Below are 18,481 nucleotides of genomic sequence, written 5' to 3' on the forward strand. Positions count from 1 at the left end.
GTTTTAATTGGGCTCAGGAAGTTTTCGTTTTGTTCAGAAGAATTTATATATTCTTTAATGTGTATTTTTTTTTTTTATTGTTTTAAATTCTATAGGGGGGTTGTATTTGATTTTTCACTGAGTTTATTATTTGTTGATCGTGGGGAAAGATTGACCTTAAACCTTGTCGAGCATCACATTTTTGGTGACCTGGTGCACAATTTAAATCTACTTTATGTAAACCTAGTAATGCCTTCTCAGTGGTGACCTAGTAAGGTGATTTAGAGGCCAATTTATGTGATTGAAATATAGTAAAAGAAGCAAGTAAAGGTGTTTTCTTTAGGAAGTGATAGCATATCTAATCCATTACTTTCTAATCATTGGGGTGCCAATGCCGAGATGCCCACAATCCTGAAAATGAATGGGGCTCAGGCATACATTTTTCCGTGCCTGGTGACTTGCTGTGCAGGGAAATAAAACACATCGCCATTCACTGTGAACTGCCAGAGGGATCTCTCACTTCATTTTTAGGAATCATTGGAAACTGATTGCCCACCACCCAGATCACATCTTCATGCCTTAAAAAAATCAGGAATATGACATTTTGCTGTAAAAACAGCTCAAGTACTGAAATAAAATAATTGACAAGTATGGACAAACATTCTGCAATCCCTTCTCTCATTTCATTTATGCTTAAGAAATAAAATGAAAGCTTTTATAACTAAGTACAAATGGCAACTGTGGACCTAATAAGGGAAATAATTAACAGCCATCAGAAAACACACGAGGGATGAACATTTGGGGCTAATTTCAGCTGCACTAGAGCAATGCCTGCTAAATTTAGAGTCTGAATGTGGAGAGCTGTTAGGGAGCACAATTATTGCCACTCGCACACAGGATGCTTTGTCACGCTGTGTACCAAATAATAGGCGTTCATTATTACATACAATCTGAGCAGAAATACAACACAGATAATGAAAACCTGTACAGGCCCTGCACATATGTGGAATACATATCCCTTTTGTTATACAGTAATAAACAACTATTATTACATACATTATTGAGCATAAATAAAAATGTCCAAATTCTGCTTAGAGTAATGCCATTAGGGCAATCTTGCTAAATTTGAAACGTCTGGTCATTACTTTAATAAATGCATACATAGCATTCTGTAATTAGACATGCCTTTAATCCGGCATCTGATCTGGAATTGATGCCAGATCCTTTAAAATGTCATTTCAATGCATAATTGGCTAACTTCTGGCTAACGTATCTCATCATGACAAACCTTAGCCAATGAATATGTCCATGAGGCCGCTATGGTATGTGATGTCTTACAATGCTGCTGCATGTCTTGGCGCAACAAACATCAACCTGTAGTAATGAATTCAATGAATTCAGAGATACAAGAATGTGATAGAGGTTTCTCCATTTTTACCCAGTAGCTTTTAAGATTTTGAAGTCTGAAAAATTTTGGGTTGCTTTCAGAAGAGCTTGCATGCGGTACCTGAATGATCATCCTGAAATGTCATTATAAACATTGAATTATTACAAATCTAACACAGTCACAGTATTAAGCAATGCATTATATGTCAGTGTTAAAACTATCATTTTCATTCATAATATTAGAACAGCCACGCCTGCTAGTAACAGTACTAATATCTCAAATCGAAGTTCAACCACAACTACCACCACCTACAATGTTAAGGAAGAATTCAGCAATGCACCAACCAGACGTTCCACCACAACCACTAGAGTTACAGATGACCAGGATATGCCAAGCAGACGGTCAACCAGCTCCTCAACCTACAAAGTCACTGATGAGAACTATGATATCCCAACTCGACGCTCAACCTCATCTTACAAGGACACCACTGATGGACCAAACACTTCCTCAAATGTAACCATCACAAGGTAGTGTAATGCAGTGGTGACATCTCTTATGTAATTTTGACCATTGCCAACCTAACATTGTCTATAAATATATCTTAGCTTCTTTACAAATTTCATTTATATTAGGAATAATATTCACAGTTCATTTTCAGTATTTAATTTGAATAATTGACCAACAGGATGCTATATTTTCTGTGATATGTTATTATTGTCATTCTTTGAGAATGTTTTTCAGAATTAACCCATATATTTGTCTATATATTCCAGCTATTCATCTCGTCCAAATTCATCTTATGGAGATGAAAGGTACCGAAATGATTACATTTATACCTGTTTCATGTACTTATATTTATTATCAGAGTAACCAGTGATGCCCCATCCCCCATACACATATCGATTATACACTTGTTTCTACAGAAGTAGTCAAATAAAGTTTTTTACAGCTTTAGCATGGCAGGAAAAAAGATACTTAAGTTTACAGTGATGTACTGAAATTCCTTGGGTCCAGCAGAGGAAATGATCTTGAGTTCCCACCCTCAAGACTGCAAAGGGCACCTGGGCAAGAAAAATAAGTGGCCCCCTTTTATGTAACAGCTAGTTTGTTGAGAGTGAAGCACTTATCATAAAGCTCCTTTATAGCAAGTTGTTTAATGATGTACCAATTTCTCTTGTAGATTTTAATTCATTACTAAGGGCTATGGCAATAGTTAAACAGTCCTTTACATGCAGTGAAGTAGATATTAGTATGCACTGGTGTTTTCTTGATATGTTGCCAGTTGCACATGCACATATGGTATGTCCATCCCTGATTTTATTACAAGGTCAACTCCAAACTAAATGTTCTTGAGCTAGACCTTAGGGGCCGTGTATATTAGAGCTTCTTTATTGTGGCAGGGCTTAGGTCCACTGGAGGGTCCTGTGGTACTGTGGTGGACCTGTCCAACCTTGTAAGTTTACATGCTATTCCAAAATGTATTTATCTGATGAATTTAGGGGGAAGCATATTATGCCTCTATTATTAAGGTGGCCGTACAACTTAAACAGCTGTCAGTCAAATAGTTGGCTAAGCTGACAGATGACAGACTATCCTCCTGAATCATCCATAGACATGCACACTCCGTTCAGCTGAGTGTGTATGTGTTTTCAATCGGGAGACAGAGGGATAAGCTGCTTCCAGACTCCTAGTGAATTATTTTCCACAGTAACAAAGAGTTGAACATGTGGACTCTGTTCAGGATAGTCAAAAAAAACTCTACAGTCAACTGATCCTACCAAAATCGGTCTGGCTGACATATTTAATGTCTATGAGCAGTTTTAGTTTTTGAACTAAGTGCTGCTTGATTATGTGCAGTTGCAAGGTAATACATGGGCAGCTGGACACAGAACCTTGTACCTCTCTCCTCAGATCACCCATGATTTATTCTTGTAAATATAATTAATCAGAAGTTGACCTATACTTTCCCTGGTATATGAAAACTATTGTAAATATAAAATCACAAAACTGAAGCAACAATCAGCCATTTGCAGTTACCAACTGTTTTACATTCTTTTACTTTAGCTCCTTAAAATTTCCACTATTTAAAATTAGAGGGACACTTTTAAAGTAGCACTAATATTGCATTAAAGGGGTATTCTGGATAGGGGTGATTACAAGAATGGGTACCCTTTACCCCTCACAGCCCCCGATATAAATGGAGCAGCAGGCCGTGTATGCGAAATGCACTCCATTCATCTCTATGGGCATTCCAGAAATAACCAATCTCCATAACTCCCATAGAGATGAATGGAGCTGTAGTGGGCATGCTCGACTTGCCGCTCCATTAGGGCCCCAAGGTGAACAGGGGATTGTGGGGGTCTCAACTGTAAGATCCCCATCGATCTAATGGTTATCCCCTACCTGCAGGATAAGGGATAACGTTTAAAAGGCATCTATCAGCAGATTTGTGCCTATGAAACTGTCTGACATGTTTTCTGTGCACCTGACAGCTGAAGACATCTGTGTTGGTCCCATGTTCATATCTGCCCGCATTTCTGAGAAAAATGATGTCTTAAGATAAAGGAGCACCTAGAGGCTATGTTTCCTCTGCGACTGCTGCATCCTCTGCACTTTGATTGACAGGGCCAGGCAGTGAAAACATAATCATTAGGGTTGAGTGAATTGGGTTTGGATTGCTGCATCTGAACCCGATTCTTTTAAAAACTTTGTTAAGAATATCGGCTCCGTCTTACTGTAAAATGTATTGCCTCCGCTGAGATCTTTCCAAAGTTTTAGCATCAAAATACTTAGCTGAACTCAGCCTCATTAATGAAGCCGAGTACAGCTTCGTATTTTGATGTAGTAATTTATGCAAATAAATGAAGTGACGTGATAGAAGCGAGATGAAGAAGTACTGTAAGTCTTGCGATATTTGCTGAAACTTCGGAAGGACCTCTGCAGAGGCAATACATTTAACAGTAGGACGGAGCCAATATTCTTAACTTCGTTTTTAAAAGAATTTGGTTTGAATACAGCAATCAAACCCGATTCGCTCAACCCTAATTATCAGGCCTGGCCCTGTGGATGAAAGTGGAGAGGGCACAGCCTTTGCAGAGAGCTGAGTCTCTAGGCATATCACGATGAGTTAAGAAATTTGAGTTAAAAGTTTGAGTGTTAACTCTGCTACATCCAAAATAGACGCCTTTAGCTGCCAAGTGCACATGCAACAGGTCAGACAGTTTCATAGGTACAAATCTGCTGACAGATGCCTTTTAAACAACTGGAATACCCCTTTAAGATTTTCATAAAATGCAGAAAAAAATCACATATTAACATATCGTAAGCATGGGAAACGGCATTGAGAGACAAGCAGAACAATTTTAGTACTTACTACTGTAGGTTGCACAGAACTGTTATATGGCACATTTATACGTCTACTGTGCTCTGCTGTCCATCCAGGCACTGCTGAATTCATACCGACAAACACAGATTTTTAGTCGGATTCATTATGGAAATATGGGTGAGAAAGTGGCCGTAGTTAGCTATGTTAGTTTCACTTCAGATTTATCCTTAAGGCCACTTTCACACGGGCGAGTATTCCGCGCGGGTGGGATGCGTGAGTTGAACGCATTGCACCCGCACTGAATCCTGACCCATTCATTTCTATGGGGCTGTGCACACGAGCAGTGATTTTCACGCATCACTTGTGCGTTGCATGAAAATCGCAGCATGCTCTTCTTTGTGTGCTTTCACGTAACGCAGGCCCCATAGAAATTAATGGGGTTGCGTGAAAATCGCAAGCATCCGCAAGCAAGTGCGGATACGGTGCGATTTTCACGCACAGTTGCTAGGTGACAATCGGGATGGGGAGCCGATCATTATTATTTCCCCTTAGAACATGGTTATAAGGGAAAATAATAGCATTCTGAATACAGAATGCATAGCAAAATAGGGCTGGAGGGGTTAAAAAATAATAATAATAATTTAACTCACCTAAATCCACTTGATCGCGCAGCCAGCATCTCTTCTGTCTTCATCTGTGAGCAATAGGACCTTTGATGACGTCACTATGCTCATCACATGATCCATCACCATGGTGATGGATCATGCGATGGACCATGTGATGAACACAGTGACGTCATCAAAGGTCCTATTTATCTCTATACAGATGAAGACAGAAGAGAAGCTGGGCTGCGCAAACAAGTGGATTAAGGTGAGTTAAATATTTTTTATTTATTTTTTTAACCCCTCCAGCTCTATTTTACTATGCATTCTGTATACAGAATGCTATTATTTTCCCTTTTACCATGTTATAAGGGGAAATAATACAATCTACACTACAACTAACTGAAACCTGAACTTCTGTGAAGTTCGGGTCTGGGTACCACAGTCGATTATTTATCACGCGCGTGCAAAACACATTGCACCCGCGCGATAAAAACTGAAAATCGGAAAGCAATCGCAGTCGAAACTGACTGCAATTGCGTTCCTACTTGCGCGGGATCGCCGCAATGCACCGGGACGCATCTGAACCTAATCCAGACACGCCCGTGTGAAAGAGGCCTAAGACTTTTTAAGAAGTCGCAGTCTCAATCTACTAGAGTAAAAAAAAACTGGAGTAGCTTTTGTAGACAAGTGTTAGGTTTAAGGATGAGACAAATGTATCAAACGTCATGTGACATTTGATAAAGCACTCAAGCAAAACTGACTTCAAATATTCCCCTCATGATAAATTTGCCCCATGGTCTTTTGCAGAAGTTTCACTGTTATTCAGAAACCTGCAGTAGGATTGAAACCTAATAGGTCATACCTCAATACTATTGCCATTTATCATAAAATAAATCTTTTTTTTTTAGCAGGAACTCATCCTCTAACACATATGGAAACAACCTTTTATCAAATTCAATTAAAACTGTTTACTCTACATCTGATCGGTAAGTACCTGTGGCAAACAGACTTTGACACGTTGCTTTTTGATAAGCAACTATGTTGACATTGACAAACTGACCATGCTTACAAGTAATATGACTTATGAATGTTCAAGCTTACTTTGCCATCCTATGTATGATGATAGGCTTATCAGTCATCTGGGATAACTGGCAGTTTTAATCTATAGCTAGGATAAGCAACTTCCAGCACTCCAGCTGTGGTGAAACTACAACTCCCAGCATGCACTCTTGCTTGGTCACTCTCAGGGCTCCCCTAGAAATGGACCACGTTGGGGAGTTGTAGTTTCACAACAGCTGTACATCTGGAGGTTGTTGACCTATAATCTGTAATATAAATCTGTCACAAGAAATGTGGCCTGGATAAGAGATGGTCTTCCTAAGGAGTTGTTTTTTGGATTTGTTTGAATATACACCTTTATTTTTTCTTTTATCAGATCTGTCATTCAAAAGGATTTTTGTACTTATTGCCGCAAATCACTTGGCATTGAGGCTAAAATGATTCTGAAAGAATTAAACATTTGCTGTCATGCAACATGCTTCAAGGTATGTAAATCACCTACAATAACAACCATAAAATAATGTGACAAATACAATAGTGCTTAAAAGTTTCTGACCCCCTTCAGAATTTTCCATATTTTTCCATACATTTGACATGAAACGACATCAGGTTTTCACACAAGTTCTAAAAGTAGATAGAGATAACCAAATCAAACAAAAGAGCAAAAAATATTAGACCTGGTCATTTCTTTATTGAGGAAAATGATCCAATATCACATGTCTGTGATTGGCAAAATTATGTGAACCTTCAGGATTAGCAGATAATTTGAAGATGAAATTAGAGTCAGTTTTTTTAATCAATGGAATGACAATCAGGTGTGAGTGGGTGACCTGCTTTATTTAAAGAACATATAATTAACAAAAAGTCTGATTGTCACAACACATTTGTTAAAGTGTATCATGGCACAAACAAAGCAGATTTCTGAGGACCTCGAAAGAAGAGTTGTTGATGCTCAACAGTGTAAAAAAGGTTACAAAACCTTCTCCAAAGAGTTTAGACTCCACCAATCCACTGTCAGACACATTGGGCCAGATTTATCATGACTCTGACAGCTCACTTCACTTTCACATATGGCTAAAGTCAGTTTTAGCCAAGTCAGATTTATGATCGGCCCTTTAAGACTGTAATAAATGTGGTTTGACGGTAGCAGTTCATCCGTCAGTAAGCAGCTTTACAAAAGTCGCACATCTTTACGAAAAAGTTGCATGTTTTTATGAAAAAGTCGCATGTTCTATTAAAAAGTCTTATAAGATAAGCATGGTCCTCACTGGAGTGAAATTGCGACTTTTTTGCGACTTTTTAAATAGTCCCAATAGTAAATCTGTCTAGAGATTCATTTACATAAGAAAACACGCCCACTTTCAGAAAACTAACGAGCATAGTGCAGAGCAGAAAAAAGTCGCAAATTTGTGCGCAGTTTTAGCGTTTGGGACTTTTTTTGGGACTTTTTCACTCCATTATTCTAACCTGAGCTAATGATAAATCTGGCCCATTGTGTACAAATGGAAGAAATTTAAGACCATTATTACTCTGCCTGCCAGCGGCCGATCAACAAAGATCATGCTGGGAGCAAGACGTGTAATAGTCCACAACATCACAAAGGTACCCAAGGTGAATGCTAAACATTTAGAGGCCTTTCTCACATTAGCTAATGCTAATGTTCATGATGAGTCCACCATCAGGAAGACATTAAACAACAATGGTGTGCATGGCAGGATTGCAAGTAGAAATCTACCGCTCTCCAAAAAGAACATTGCTACCCATTTGCAGTTTGCTAAAGATCACCTGGACAAGCCAAAATGCTATTGTAATATTATGAATGGATGAGAGCAAAATATAACTTTTTAGTTTAACTGAGAAGTGTTATGTTTGAAGAAATAAAAACACTGCATTAGAGCATAAAAACCTGTGAAACATGTTAGTGACAGTATCATGATTTTGCTGTATCTGGGCCAGGGCAACCTGTCATAACTGATGGAGCAATAAATTATACCAGCAAATTCTAAAGGAAACTGTCAGGACATCTGTCTGTGCGCAAAATCTCAAGAGAATGTGGGTCATGCAATAAGACAACAACCTTAAGGACATACATTTTTCTACCAAAGAATGGTTAAAGAATAGAGTTGAGCAGACACCTGAATGTTCTGGTCTGATGGGTTCGGCAGAACTTCACAAAAGAGTTCGAGTTTGAGTTTTTGAGCACTAAAATGGCTGTAAAAATTTCATGGAAAGGGCTAGAGGGCTGAAAATGGCATCAAAATGTGGTTAAGAGCATGCCAAGTGCTCTGCAAACAAATGAGGATAGGGAAATGACTTTAAATTACATAAAATATGTAAAAATAAAAAATTTAAGAACAGCAGTATCTAAAGCGTGTATCTCACACTTACAGATGTAGATAAAGCTGCAAATTAAGATTTTTGCCCAAAATGGGTGTTTATTTAATACCAGAATAGCACAGCAGTATATAAAGGTGGTATCTCACAATGACAGATGCAGCAAAGGCTGCAAAATTAAGATTTTTGCCCTAAATGGGTGTTTTTTTAATACCAGAATAGTACAGCAGTATCTAAAGCGTGTATCTCACACGTACAGATGCAGACAAGGCCGCAAATTAAGTATTTTGCCCAAAATAGGTGTTTTTTAAAACCCAGAAAATTATTTCAAGCTTGTTTTAAAGATAACAAATGCAGCAAAGGCTGCAATATTAAGTATTTTGCACAAAATGGGTGCTTTTTGAATAACAGAATATGACAGCAGTATATAACGCTTGAATTTCACACGTACGGATGCAGCAAGGGCTGTAAAATTGAGTATTTTGCCCAAAAAGGGTGTTTTTTAAAACCCAGAAAATTATTGCTGTATTTCTAGCTTAAATTGCACACTGACAATTGCTGCAAAGGCACCAGATGTAGGATATTGCCAAAAATGGGTGTCTTTTTAACCCCAGATTATTATTGCAGTATTTCAAGCTTGGATTTGAATGTCACAAAAGCACATATGCTGTGCTGGTGCACTGAGCTTGCATAAATGGCCACCGCCCACCTAACTAACGGATACAAGTTATTTTTCTCTGTCACTGGGCTCAGGGCAGGGTAAGAAGATTGTGCACTGCACCCACAAAACTAAATCTATGTAGATCGCTGAGTTAACAAGCACTTCAGATTAAAGATTCTCTCCTATTCTCTCCCTGAAATCACCAGCAGCATCCTCTCTCTACACTAAGCACAGCAGAGTGACGTGCAGCGCTACATGACTCCAGCTTATATAGAGGCTGGGTCACAGGCTGCACTGGCCAATCACAGCCATGCCATTAGTAGGCCTGGCTGTGATGGCTTCTAAGGGCACAGAGTTAAAGGGGTTATCCCATATTAGACAATGGGGGCATATCGCTAGGATATGCCCCCATTGTCTGATAGGTGCGGGTCCCACCTCTGGGACCCGCACCTACAACGAGAACGGAGCCGGGGAGAGTTGTGGCTGGAGGACCCCGGGTTTCCCAGGGTCCGTCCACCACCAGGCACAGCTCCCCACCTCTCCCATTGAAGTGAATGGGAGCGCACCGCGCATTAGCGGCCAACGCTCCCATTCATTTCTATGGGGCCGACGGAAATAGCCGAGCCAGCGCTCGGCTATTTTCGGCGGCTCCATAGAAATGAACGGAGGGCGGCTGCGCATGCTCAGTGCGCCCTCCTCAACTTTCTCTGCTCCGTTCTCCTTGTAGGTGCGGGTCCCAGCGATGGGATCCGCACCTATCAGACAATGGGGGCATATCCTAGCGATATGCCCCCATTGTTTAAGATGGGATAACCCCTTTAAACGCTTGTTGATTGGCTGTTCTGCAGCCTTTTAAAAAGCGCCATAAAATAGCCGAACACCGAACTCGAACCTGAACGTTTACTGGAATGTTCGGGTCCAGGGTCCAAAAATCCTAAAGTTCGGTACGAACCCGAACTTTACAGGTCTTAAAGCAAGCTGTTCGCGGGAGGAAACCCACCAATATAACTTAATTGAAGCTGTTTTATACAGAGAAATGGGCAAAAATTCCTCCAAGTCAGATACTGAAAGCAAAGGTTAACATACTTTTTCCTTTCACAGACATGTTATATTGGATCATTTTCCTCAATAAAAACATGACCAAGTCTAGTATTTATGTGAAATATGATGTAGTTTTAGGACGAATTTATGCAGAAATATAGAAAATTCTAAAGGGATCACCCTGGAAAAAATAATGATGACTTATCCTCAGGATAGATCATCATTATCACATCAGCAGGGGTCCAAGTCCCTGCCAATCAACTGTTTGAAGGAGCTGCTGTGCTCACTGAAACTATGGTAAGTGATGTAGACTCCCGGAAGCTTTTCAAGGACAGTGCCATACATCGTATAATTGCAGTGCTTGGTATTGCAGCTCAGCCCCATTTACTTGAATGGGGTTGAGCTGCAGCTAGGACATGTGACGGATGTACTGTATAGTGATATCACTCACCTAGGAAGAGGCTGCAACGCCCAAGGCCTCTTCCTAATAGCTGATCAGCGAGGGTCCTAGGTGTCGCACCCCTGCAGATATGATATTGAGGACCTATCCTGAGAATAAGTCATAAATATATTTTCCTGGATTAAGCAACACTGTATAATACTTCACTTTCCAAACAATCTATATAAGTTTTATAAAAAGCCTGAATTCTGATGATGGTGTAAGGTTATCAGACTTTATAGTACTAGTAAATCTAATTCAAGATGAAAACATGAATATTATATGAAAATAAAATATTAGTAAACTGTTAGGTATAGGACTAACTTGTTAGTATTGTGACTTACACAACCTTCCTGTTCTGGCCAGCAGTCGGTTCCTGCTGCTCCTCCTCTTCCTCACCCACAGTGGGCCTGGCCAGTCTCTTGTGCTGCTCTGGCAGGCTGTAACTTGCTCTTCTATCCTCAGTCTGCATGCACAGGGGCTGCCTGGCTCTTAAAGGGCTAATACACACATGCCCTAATTCTTCTCCAGCTTATGGCTGGCTGTCCCTGGGTATTTAATGCACCTTCCCCAGTGGGAGGGTGCCTGAGCTTTAGTTTTTTCTAGATTTCTAGTATCCAAGTGAAGGTGTGCTTTTCCTGTCTGTCTGTCGAATTCTGGCTGTCTATCGATTCTAACCCTCTGCTGCCTGACCCGACTACCAGCTGTTTATTGTACTGACCTATTGCTGCCTGCTGTGACCTTGCACTTATCCACATTAAATTTCAGTTGCCAGAGTTCTGACCATTCTTCTAGTTTTCCTAAATCCTTTTCCATTTGGTGTTTCCCTCCAGGAACATCAACCTTGTTACATATCTTTGTGTCATCAGCAAAAAGACAAACCTTACCATCGAGGCCTTTTGCAATATCACTTATGAAGATATTAAACAAAATTGGTCCCAGTACAGATCCCTGTGGAACCCCACTGGTAACATGACCTTGTTTTGAATGTTCTCCATTGACTACAACCCTCTGTTGTCTGTCACTCAGCCACTGCCTAATCCACTCAACAATATGGGAGTCCATGCTCAATGACTGCAGTTTATTGATAAGTCTTCTATGTGGGACAGTGTCAAAAGCCTTACTAAAATCTAGATATGCGATGTCTACTGCACCTCCACCGTCTATTATTTTAGTCACCCAGTCAAAAAAATCTATAAGATTTGTTTGACATGATCTCCCTGAAGTAAACCCATGTTGTTTTTCATCTTGCAATCCATGGGATTTTAGATGTTCCACAATCCTATCCTTTAATAGGGTTTCCATTAATTTGCCTACTATTGATGTCAGACTCACTGGTCTATAGTTGCTCGATTCCTCCCTACTACCTTTCTTGTGAATGGGCACGACATTTGCCAATTTCCAATCTTCCGGGACGACTCCTGTTACTAATGATTGGTTAAATAAATCTGTTAACGGTTTTGCCAGCTCACCACTAAGCTCTTTTAATAATTTTGGGTGTATCTCATCAGGCCCCTGTGACTTATTTGTCTTCACTTTAGACAGCAAACTTAGAACATCTTCCTCTGTAAAGACACATGCATCAAACGATTTATTAGTCATCCTTTCTAGTGGAGGTCCTTCTCCTTCTTTTTCTTTTGTAAAAACTGAACTGAAGTATTCATTAAGGCAGTCGGCTAGCCCTTTATTCTCTTCTACATACCTTCCGTCCTTTGTTTTTAATTTAGTTATTCCTTGTTTAAATTTCCTTTTTTCATTTATATATCTGAAGAATGTCTTATCCCCTTTTTTCATAGACTGAGCTAGTTTTTCTTCTGCCTGAGCTTTAGAAGTTCTTATAGCTTGCTTGGCCTCTTTCTGCCTAATCTTGTAGATTTCCTTATCTTCATTGCTCTGGGGTTTTTTATAATTACAAAATGCTAGCTTTTTTTTTTTTTATGATTTGGGCCACTTCTGCTGAGTACCACAGTGGTCTCTTCCTTTTTTTGCTTTTACTGACAAGTCTAATGCAATTTTCTGTTGCCTTCAATAATGCACCTTTTAAGTAGTCCCATTTCTCCTGGACTCCATGTAATCCGTTCCAGTCTGATAAGGACTCATTTATGACTAATGACTAATCTTCTTTGTCTAATAGTTGTAAGTTGAAAAATTTGCAATAAAAATTCGAATACGAAAATTCGCATATTACACAATCATTACCTTGCCGATTTTTCAAGTAAAAAAAATCGTGAATTTTCGAATTTTCAAATATTCGCGAAATATTTCGAATTCGAATATGACCCCTGCCGCTCATCACTATTTATCATCTCCGAGATGTTTCTAACTTTTGATTGGAGTCCACCTATGGTAAATTCAGTTGATTGGACATGATTTGGAAACACACACCCTCTGTCTAAGGTCTCAGAGTTGACAATGCATATCAGAGCAAAAACCAAGCCATGAGGAGGAAACAACTGCCTGTAGAGCTCATGGACAGGATTGCATGGAGGCACAGATCTGGAAAAGGCTAAAAAAAAATTCTACTGTACTGGATAATAGGCAAGAGTACAGTGACCTCCATAATTAATTCTTAAAGTTAAGAAAATCTGTAAAGAATAAATCAAGGCAACTGGACTTACTGTTGCCAGTTGCCTTGATTTATTCTATACAGATATAACATGACCTGGATAAATGAGAACCTTCACAGACTTAAATTAAAGAAGTCTGGAACAACCAAGACTCTTCCCACAGCTGGCCGCCCCATCAAATTAAATAATCGAGGGAGAAGGGCCTTGGTAAGTGAGGTGACCAAGAACCCAATGGTCACTCTACCTAAGCTCCAAAGATCCTATGTGCAGATTGAAGAAACTTCCAGAAGCATCTTCTCAGTAAATGACACATGAAACCTGTCTGCAGCTTGCATCATGTCTGGAGAAAATAAGGTCTTGTACATTACCAACGAATACCATCCCTACAGTCAAGCATGGTGTTCTTTTTTTTTTCAATGGCTTGGGCAGGGAGACTAGTCACGATCAAGATAAAGCTAAATGGAGCAAAGTACAGAGTTATTTTTAATGAATACCTTATCCAGAGTGCTCTGGACCTTATACTGGGCCCAAGGTCCACCTTTCAAAAAGACAATTACCCTAAGCACACAGCCAAGACAACATAGGAGTTGCTTAAGGACATATTTGTGAGTGTTATTGAGAGGCCCAGCCAGAGCCCTGACTTGAGCCCAATTGAACATCTCTGGAGAGTCCTGAAAATGGCTGTCCATCAATAGTCCCCATGACAGAGTTTGAGAAGATCTGCAGAGAAGAATTGAAAACAATCCCCAAATCCAGGTGTGCAAACCTTATGGTATCATACCCAAGAAGACTGGAGGCTGTAATCGCTGCCAAAATTGCTTGAACTAAGTAAAGGGTCTGAATTCTTATGTCAATGCAATATTTTATTAGTTCTTTTCCTTTTCAATAAATTAGCAAAGATTTCGAACATTCTGTTTTTACTTTGTCATTATGGGGTATTGAGTGCAGATTAATGAAGAAAAACATGATTTTTTTATTTTAACACAAGGCTGCAACATAACAAAATCTGAAAAAAGTGAAAGGGTCTGGAGACTTTCTGAATGCATTGTATTAATACTATTACTTCTGCAACCGTCTTATACCACCTAAAGTATGTGGGAGTGGGGATTACTGGCTAGTGCAGGGAATTGTAATTATTTTGCAAGTTTTAGAAATCGAAAACTAAAAAGTATTAACATAATCATTGTGTATACATTCAGATATTTAACAGGTAGATATGACTGTCCACTGGGCGAAACAGTGAGACATATGCTAGTTTTTATTGTTTACATTTAAATTAGTACGTAGGTGTTATGGTATCCATGGTTTCTGATTGTTAGCCACATCTGTCCATGGATTGTGTCAGGTATGGATGTTGCAGGGTTAACACGCTTTATGAGACATGTTATCAAATCTAAATGCAACTAAGTGCGTTAAGCAATTGCTTTTCAATGGCTTTTGTTTCAACATAACACGATGAGTAAAGAAATTTGAGTTAAGAGTGTGTGTGTTACCCCTGCTATGTCTGTATTACAGCTCAGCTCTACAGAAGTGCAAGGGGCTGAGTGGCAATACTAGGTTCATCCTGTAGACAGGAGAGGAGCTGTTTTGGGAAAAAAGGGGGCATGTTGGTCTAATTCTAAGTAACCCCTTGCTCTGTTTATACTGACATCATGGTTTCTGTATGACGGATCCAAATGGCCCCAGATAGACTCCATTGACTTATAAGCAAGGTCTTTCTTAAAGCATGCATATGATTCTGAAAACCCTTCTTAATTAAATAATTATTTTCTCCACCACACATCCAGCTGGTAAGCATCATTTGCTCACTAGCAAAGTTTCATTATTATCTTTATACTAATACCTCAAGCTATCCCATGATATTGAGCTTGTTTGACTGAATTACTTCTCCTATTTCTAGCCAAGACAGTTGTAGATATTTTTATGCGGGTTAGGCCTCATGCACACAACCGTTTTTTTAAGGTCCGCAAAAACGGAGTCCGTAGGTCCGTGATCCGTGACCGTTTTTTCGTCCGTGGGTCCTCCTTGATTTTTGGAGGATCCACAGACATGAAAAATGAAAAAAAAATCAAAGTCAAGTTTGCCATTGAAATGATAGGAAAAAACGGACACGGATTATGGACACGGATCACGGACACGGATGACCATCTTGTGTGCATCCGTGTTTTTTCACGGACCCATTGACTTGAATGGGTCCGTGAACCGTTGGCCGTGATAAAAATAGGAAAGGTCATATTTTTTTCACGGCCAGGAAACACGGATCACGGATGCGGCTGCCAAACAGTGCATTTTCAGATTTTTCCACGGACCCATTGAAAGTCAATGGGTCCGCGAAAAAAAACGGAAAACGGCACAACGGCCACGGATGCACACAACGGTCGTGTGCATGAGGCCTTAGACAAATGGGTTACATACTGTAAAATGAAACTTGCATTTGCATTGTTGTACTGATATCCCCAACTAACATAATTCACCTAAATAATATAAATCATATAAAAATACATGACTTTTATTATAGACGGAGCAGGGCCCTTCAATCTTTCAATGTGAAAAGTTTAACCACTTTTTTTGTTTGTTTTTGTTAGTGTGAAGCATGTTCTGGTTCCTTGGAAAATCTCAAGGCTGGAGACAGTATGTGGATCTTGAAGCAGACTATCCACTGTGAGCCTTGCTATTTTGCCGCAAGAGGTACGTAAAAGATTTGCCTACAGAAGCACTCCTAACTTACTAAATTAAGCATAATGTTCAATAAACAGATAATAGGATATACATAATCCATAAAAGTTTTTTTGCCATGGACATTTTACCCCCCAGATATCCCTTACCGTTGCATATAAGGCAAATCAAATTGAACAAATCCATGCTTCACTAGGTTTGATTTTCTCAAGAATTTTAGAAGAGAACAAATGTAGCCAAAAGGGGTGGGCAAATCATGACTAATGAGCTAAACACATGTAAGTAACTAGTAAAATTATTTAAGCTCTCTACACTAAAAAATAAACTTTCTTTAAAGGGTTTGGTCCATCTGATGCTGGCATATCTATGCCACCAATGTCCAATTAGTATGGATCCCACCTCTGGGACTTGCATCTATGTATAGAACAATGCCCCCAAAGTGCATGAGGGCACTGTTACTCTCCATTCACTTCTATGGGAGTGCTGAAAATAGCTGATCGCTGGCTCGGCTATTTAAAAAACTCATATAGAGGTGAATGGAGAGCATGCATTGCATGTCTGATGTGCTCTCAACCAGTCAGAGCACTCTGCTCATTTATGTATCAGTATGGACTTGTCTAAACTCTATAACCCTAAAACTCAGATAAACAGAAATAGTTTGATTGTGCCATCCGGTGGTCCTATGCAAACCAATCAGATTTTACTCATGGCTCCCTATGTCCAATCAGACCTATCTGACAAGGCCTGTTAAATTGACTGCATTCGTGTAATGGGGCTTCAATTTCATTGTTCTCTTATGATTTCCTCAAGTTTTTCTTTTGAGAAATACGTTCAGACTCTCATATCTATAAATAATAAATCAAAATCATCTTAGGATTGTTTAGAAATTTCGAAGGCTCACAGGTTGCACCCTTCAACTCTACATATTGTACATGGAGTTGCCATCGGAATAAAAGGACATATTTACTTGGTGGTCTTGTCCCACCCTCAAAACTTTCTAGGACACATTCCTACATCTCACATCTAAAATATGTAAAACACCTAAACAGTGGCTAAATATTTAAAGGGAGTCTGTCATCAACATTTCACCTTTGTAACCCTTCCCATAGCTTTCTAGCATGCTTACAATTAATAAAAACGTTACCTTTATGATCAATCCTGGACTTAAAAAACCGGCAAAAAACATCTTTGTAGCATATGCAAATGAGGGCTCGCAAGTGCCCAGGGGCGGCGTTACCCTCGTAGGTGCCCTGCTAGCTCAGCCTTTTCTTCGCTTCCCCTCGCCCCTTCCTTCCCTCCACCCGCCCATCCTTTCCCTCTGACCGCCTATCTACTAACTTCTTGTTTCGCCGAGATCCCGTGCCTGCGCACTCAGTCCGTCGGCCGGCGCATGCGCACTGCGATGCCCTCTACTTGTATGGCATCACAGTAATTAATGCGCATGCGCCAGCTTCGCGCCGTTAGCTGGCGCATGCGCATTAATTAACTCTGATGCCGTACAAGGAATGGGCATCGCAGTGCGCATGCGTCAGGTGACGGACTGAGTGCGCAGGCGCGGGATCTCGGGGAAACAATAAGTTAGTAGATAGGCGGTCAGAGGGAAAGGATGGGCGGGTCGGAGGGAAAGGAAGGGGCAGGGGAAGCAAAAGGCTGAGCTAGCAGGGCACCTACGAGGGTAACGCCGCCCCTGGGCACTCACGAGCCCTCATTTGCATATGCTACAAAGATGTTTTTTGCCGGTTTTATAAGTCCAGGATTGATCATAAAGGTAACGTTTTTATTAACTGTAAGGATGCTAGAAAGCTATGGGAAGGGTTACAAAGGTGAAATGTTGATGACAGACTCCCTTTAAGTTCATAATTATAACAAAAAAATAACAAAACAAGGATACTCCAGAAACATGCTGCATCTTTAAGCAGGGACCAAGCTATTAATCCCACCGCTTTGGAGATCTACACAAAGTCCTTCTGTCAAAAAAAGGTTAAACACATTAGACCAATCCTACCATATTGAGGAAGTAGTGGCTATCACTGGTCACATCTTTAATGATTCCACCACATTTGGGAACCCTGGCAAAACATATGTACCTCCCTACAGTAACACTCTCTAATTATAGGACCTTGATACTAAAGCAATTTACTAACGATTATTATAAAAGCAAACATTAATTGACTACTGCTACTCCACTAGGTCTCCATGCCATACATGCATCCCATCACCAACCTTCCAATTAAATTATTAGTTAATTTGAAATTCTAATTTTTCAGATGATTTAAAAGTGTAAAATATTTGTACCATATAATTACATATTTATACCATGGCTGCTTGGCTAAGCCCAAGGATATGGGATAGCCCGGTTGTCTTGAGATTAAGCTATTATTTTATTTTGTATTCTGAAACGTGTTTCT

General features: G+C 39.8%; 1 protein-coding gene across 4 annotated transcripts in view; it reads left to right on the forward strand.

The window, feature by feature from the left end:
• Window positions 1-18,481, forward strand: part of SCEL (sciellin) — a 116,981-nt gene that overhangs the window by 93,861 nt on the left and 4,639 nt on the right. For 3 of the 4 annotated variants that reach the window (XM_044285241.1, XM_044285243.1, XM_044285244.1), the window contains 5 exons: window positions 1,609-1,893; window positions 2,140-2,178; window positions 6,205-6,282; window positions 6,732-6,840; window positions 15,983-16,085. In XM_044285241.1, coding sequence (XP_044141176.1) covers window positions 1,609-1,893; window positions 2,140-2,178; window positions 6,205-6,282; window positions 6,732-6,840; window positions 15,983-16,085 — 614 coding nt within the window. The remainder of the gene's footprint in view (window positions 1-1,608; window positions 1,894-2,139; window positions 2,179-6,204; window positions 6,283-6,731; window positions 6,841-15,982; window positions 16,086-18,481) is intronic. The other variant, XM_044285242.1, reaches the window with a different exon arrangement.

This window comes from Bufo gargarizans, chromosome 3, assembly GCF_014858855.1.
Source record: "Bufo gargarizans isolate SCDJY-AF-19 chromosome 3, ASM1485885v1, whole genome shotgun sequence".
Taxonomy (NCBI): Eukaryota; Metazoa; Chordata; class Amphibia; order Anura; family Bufonidae; genus Bufo; species Bufo gargarizans.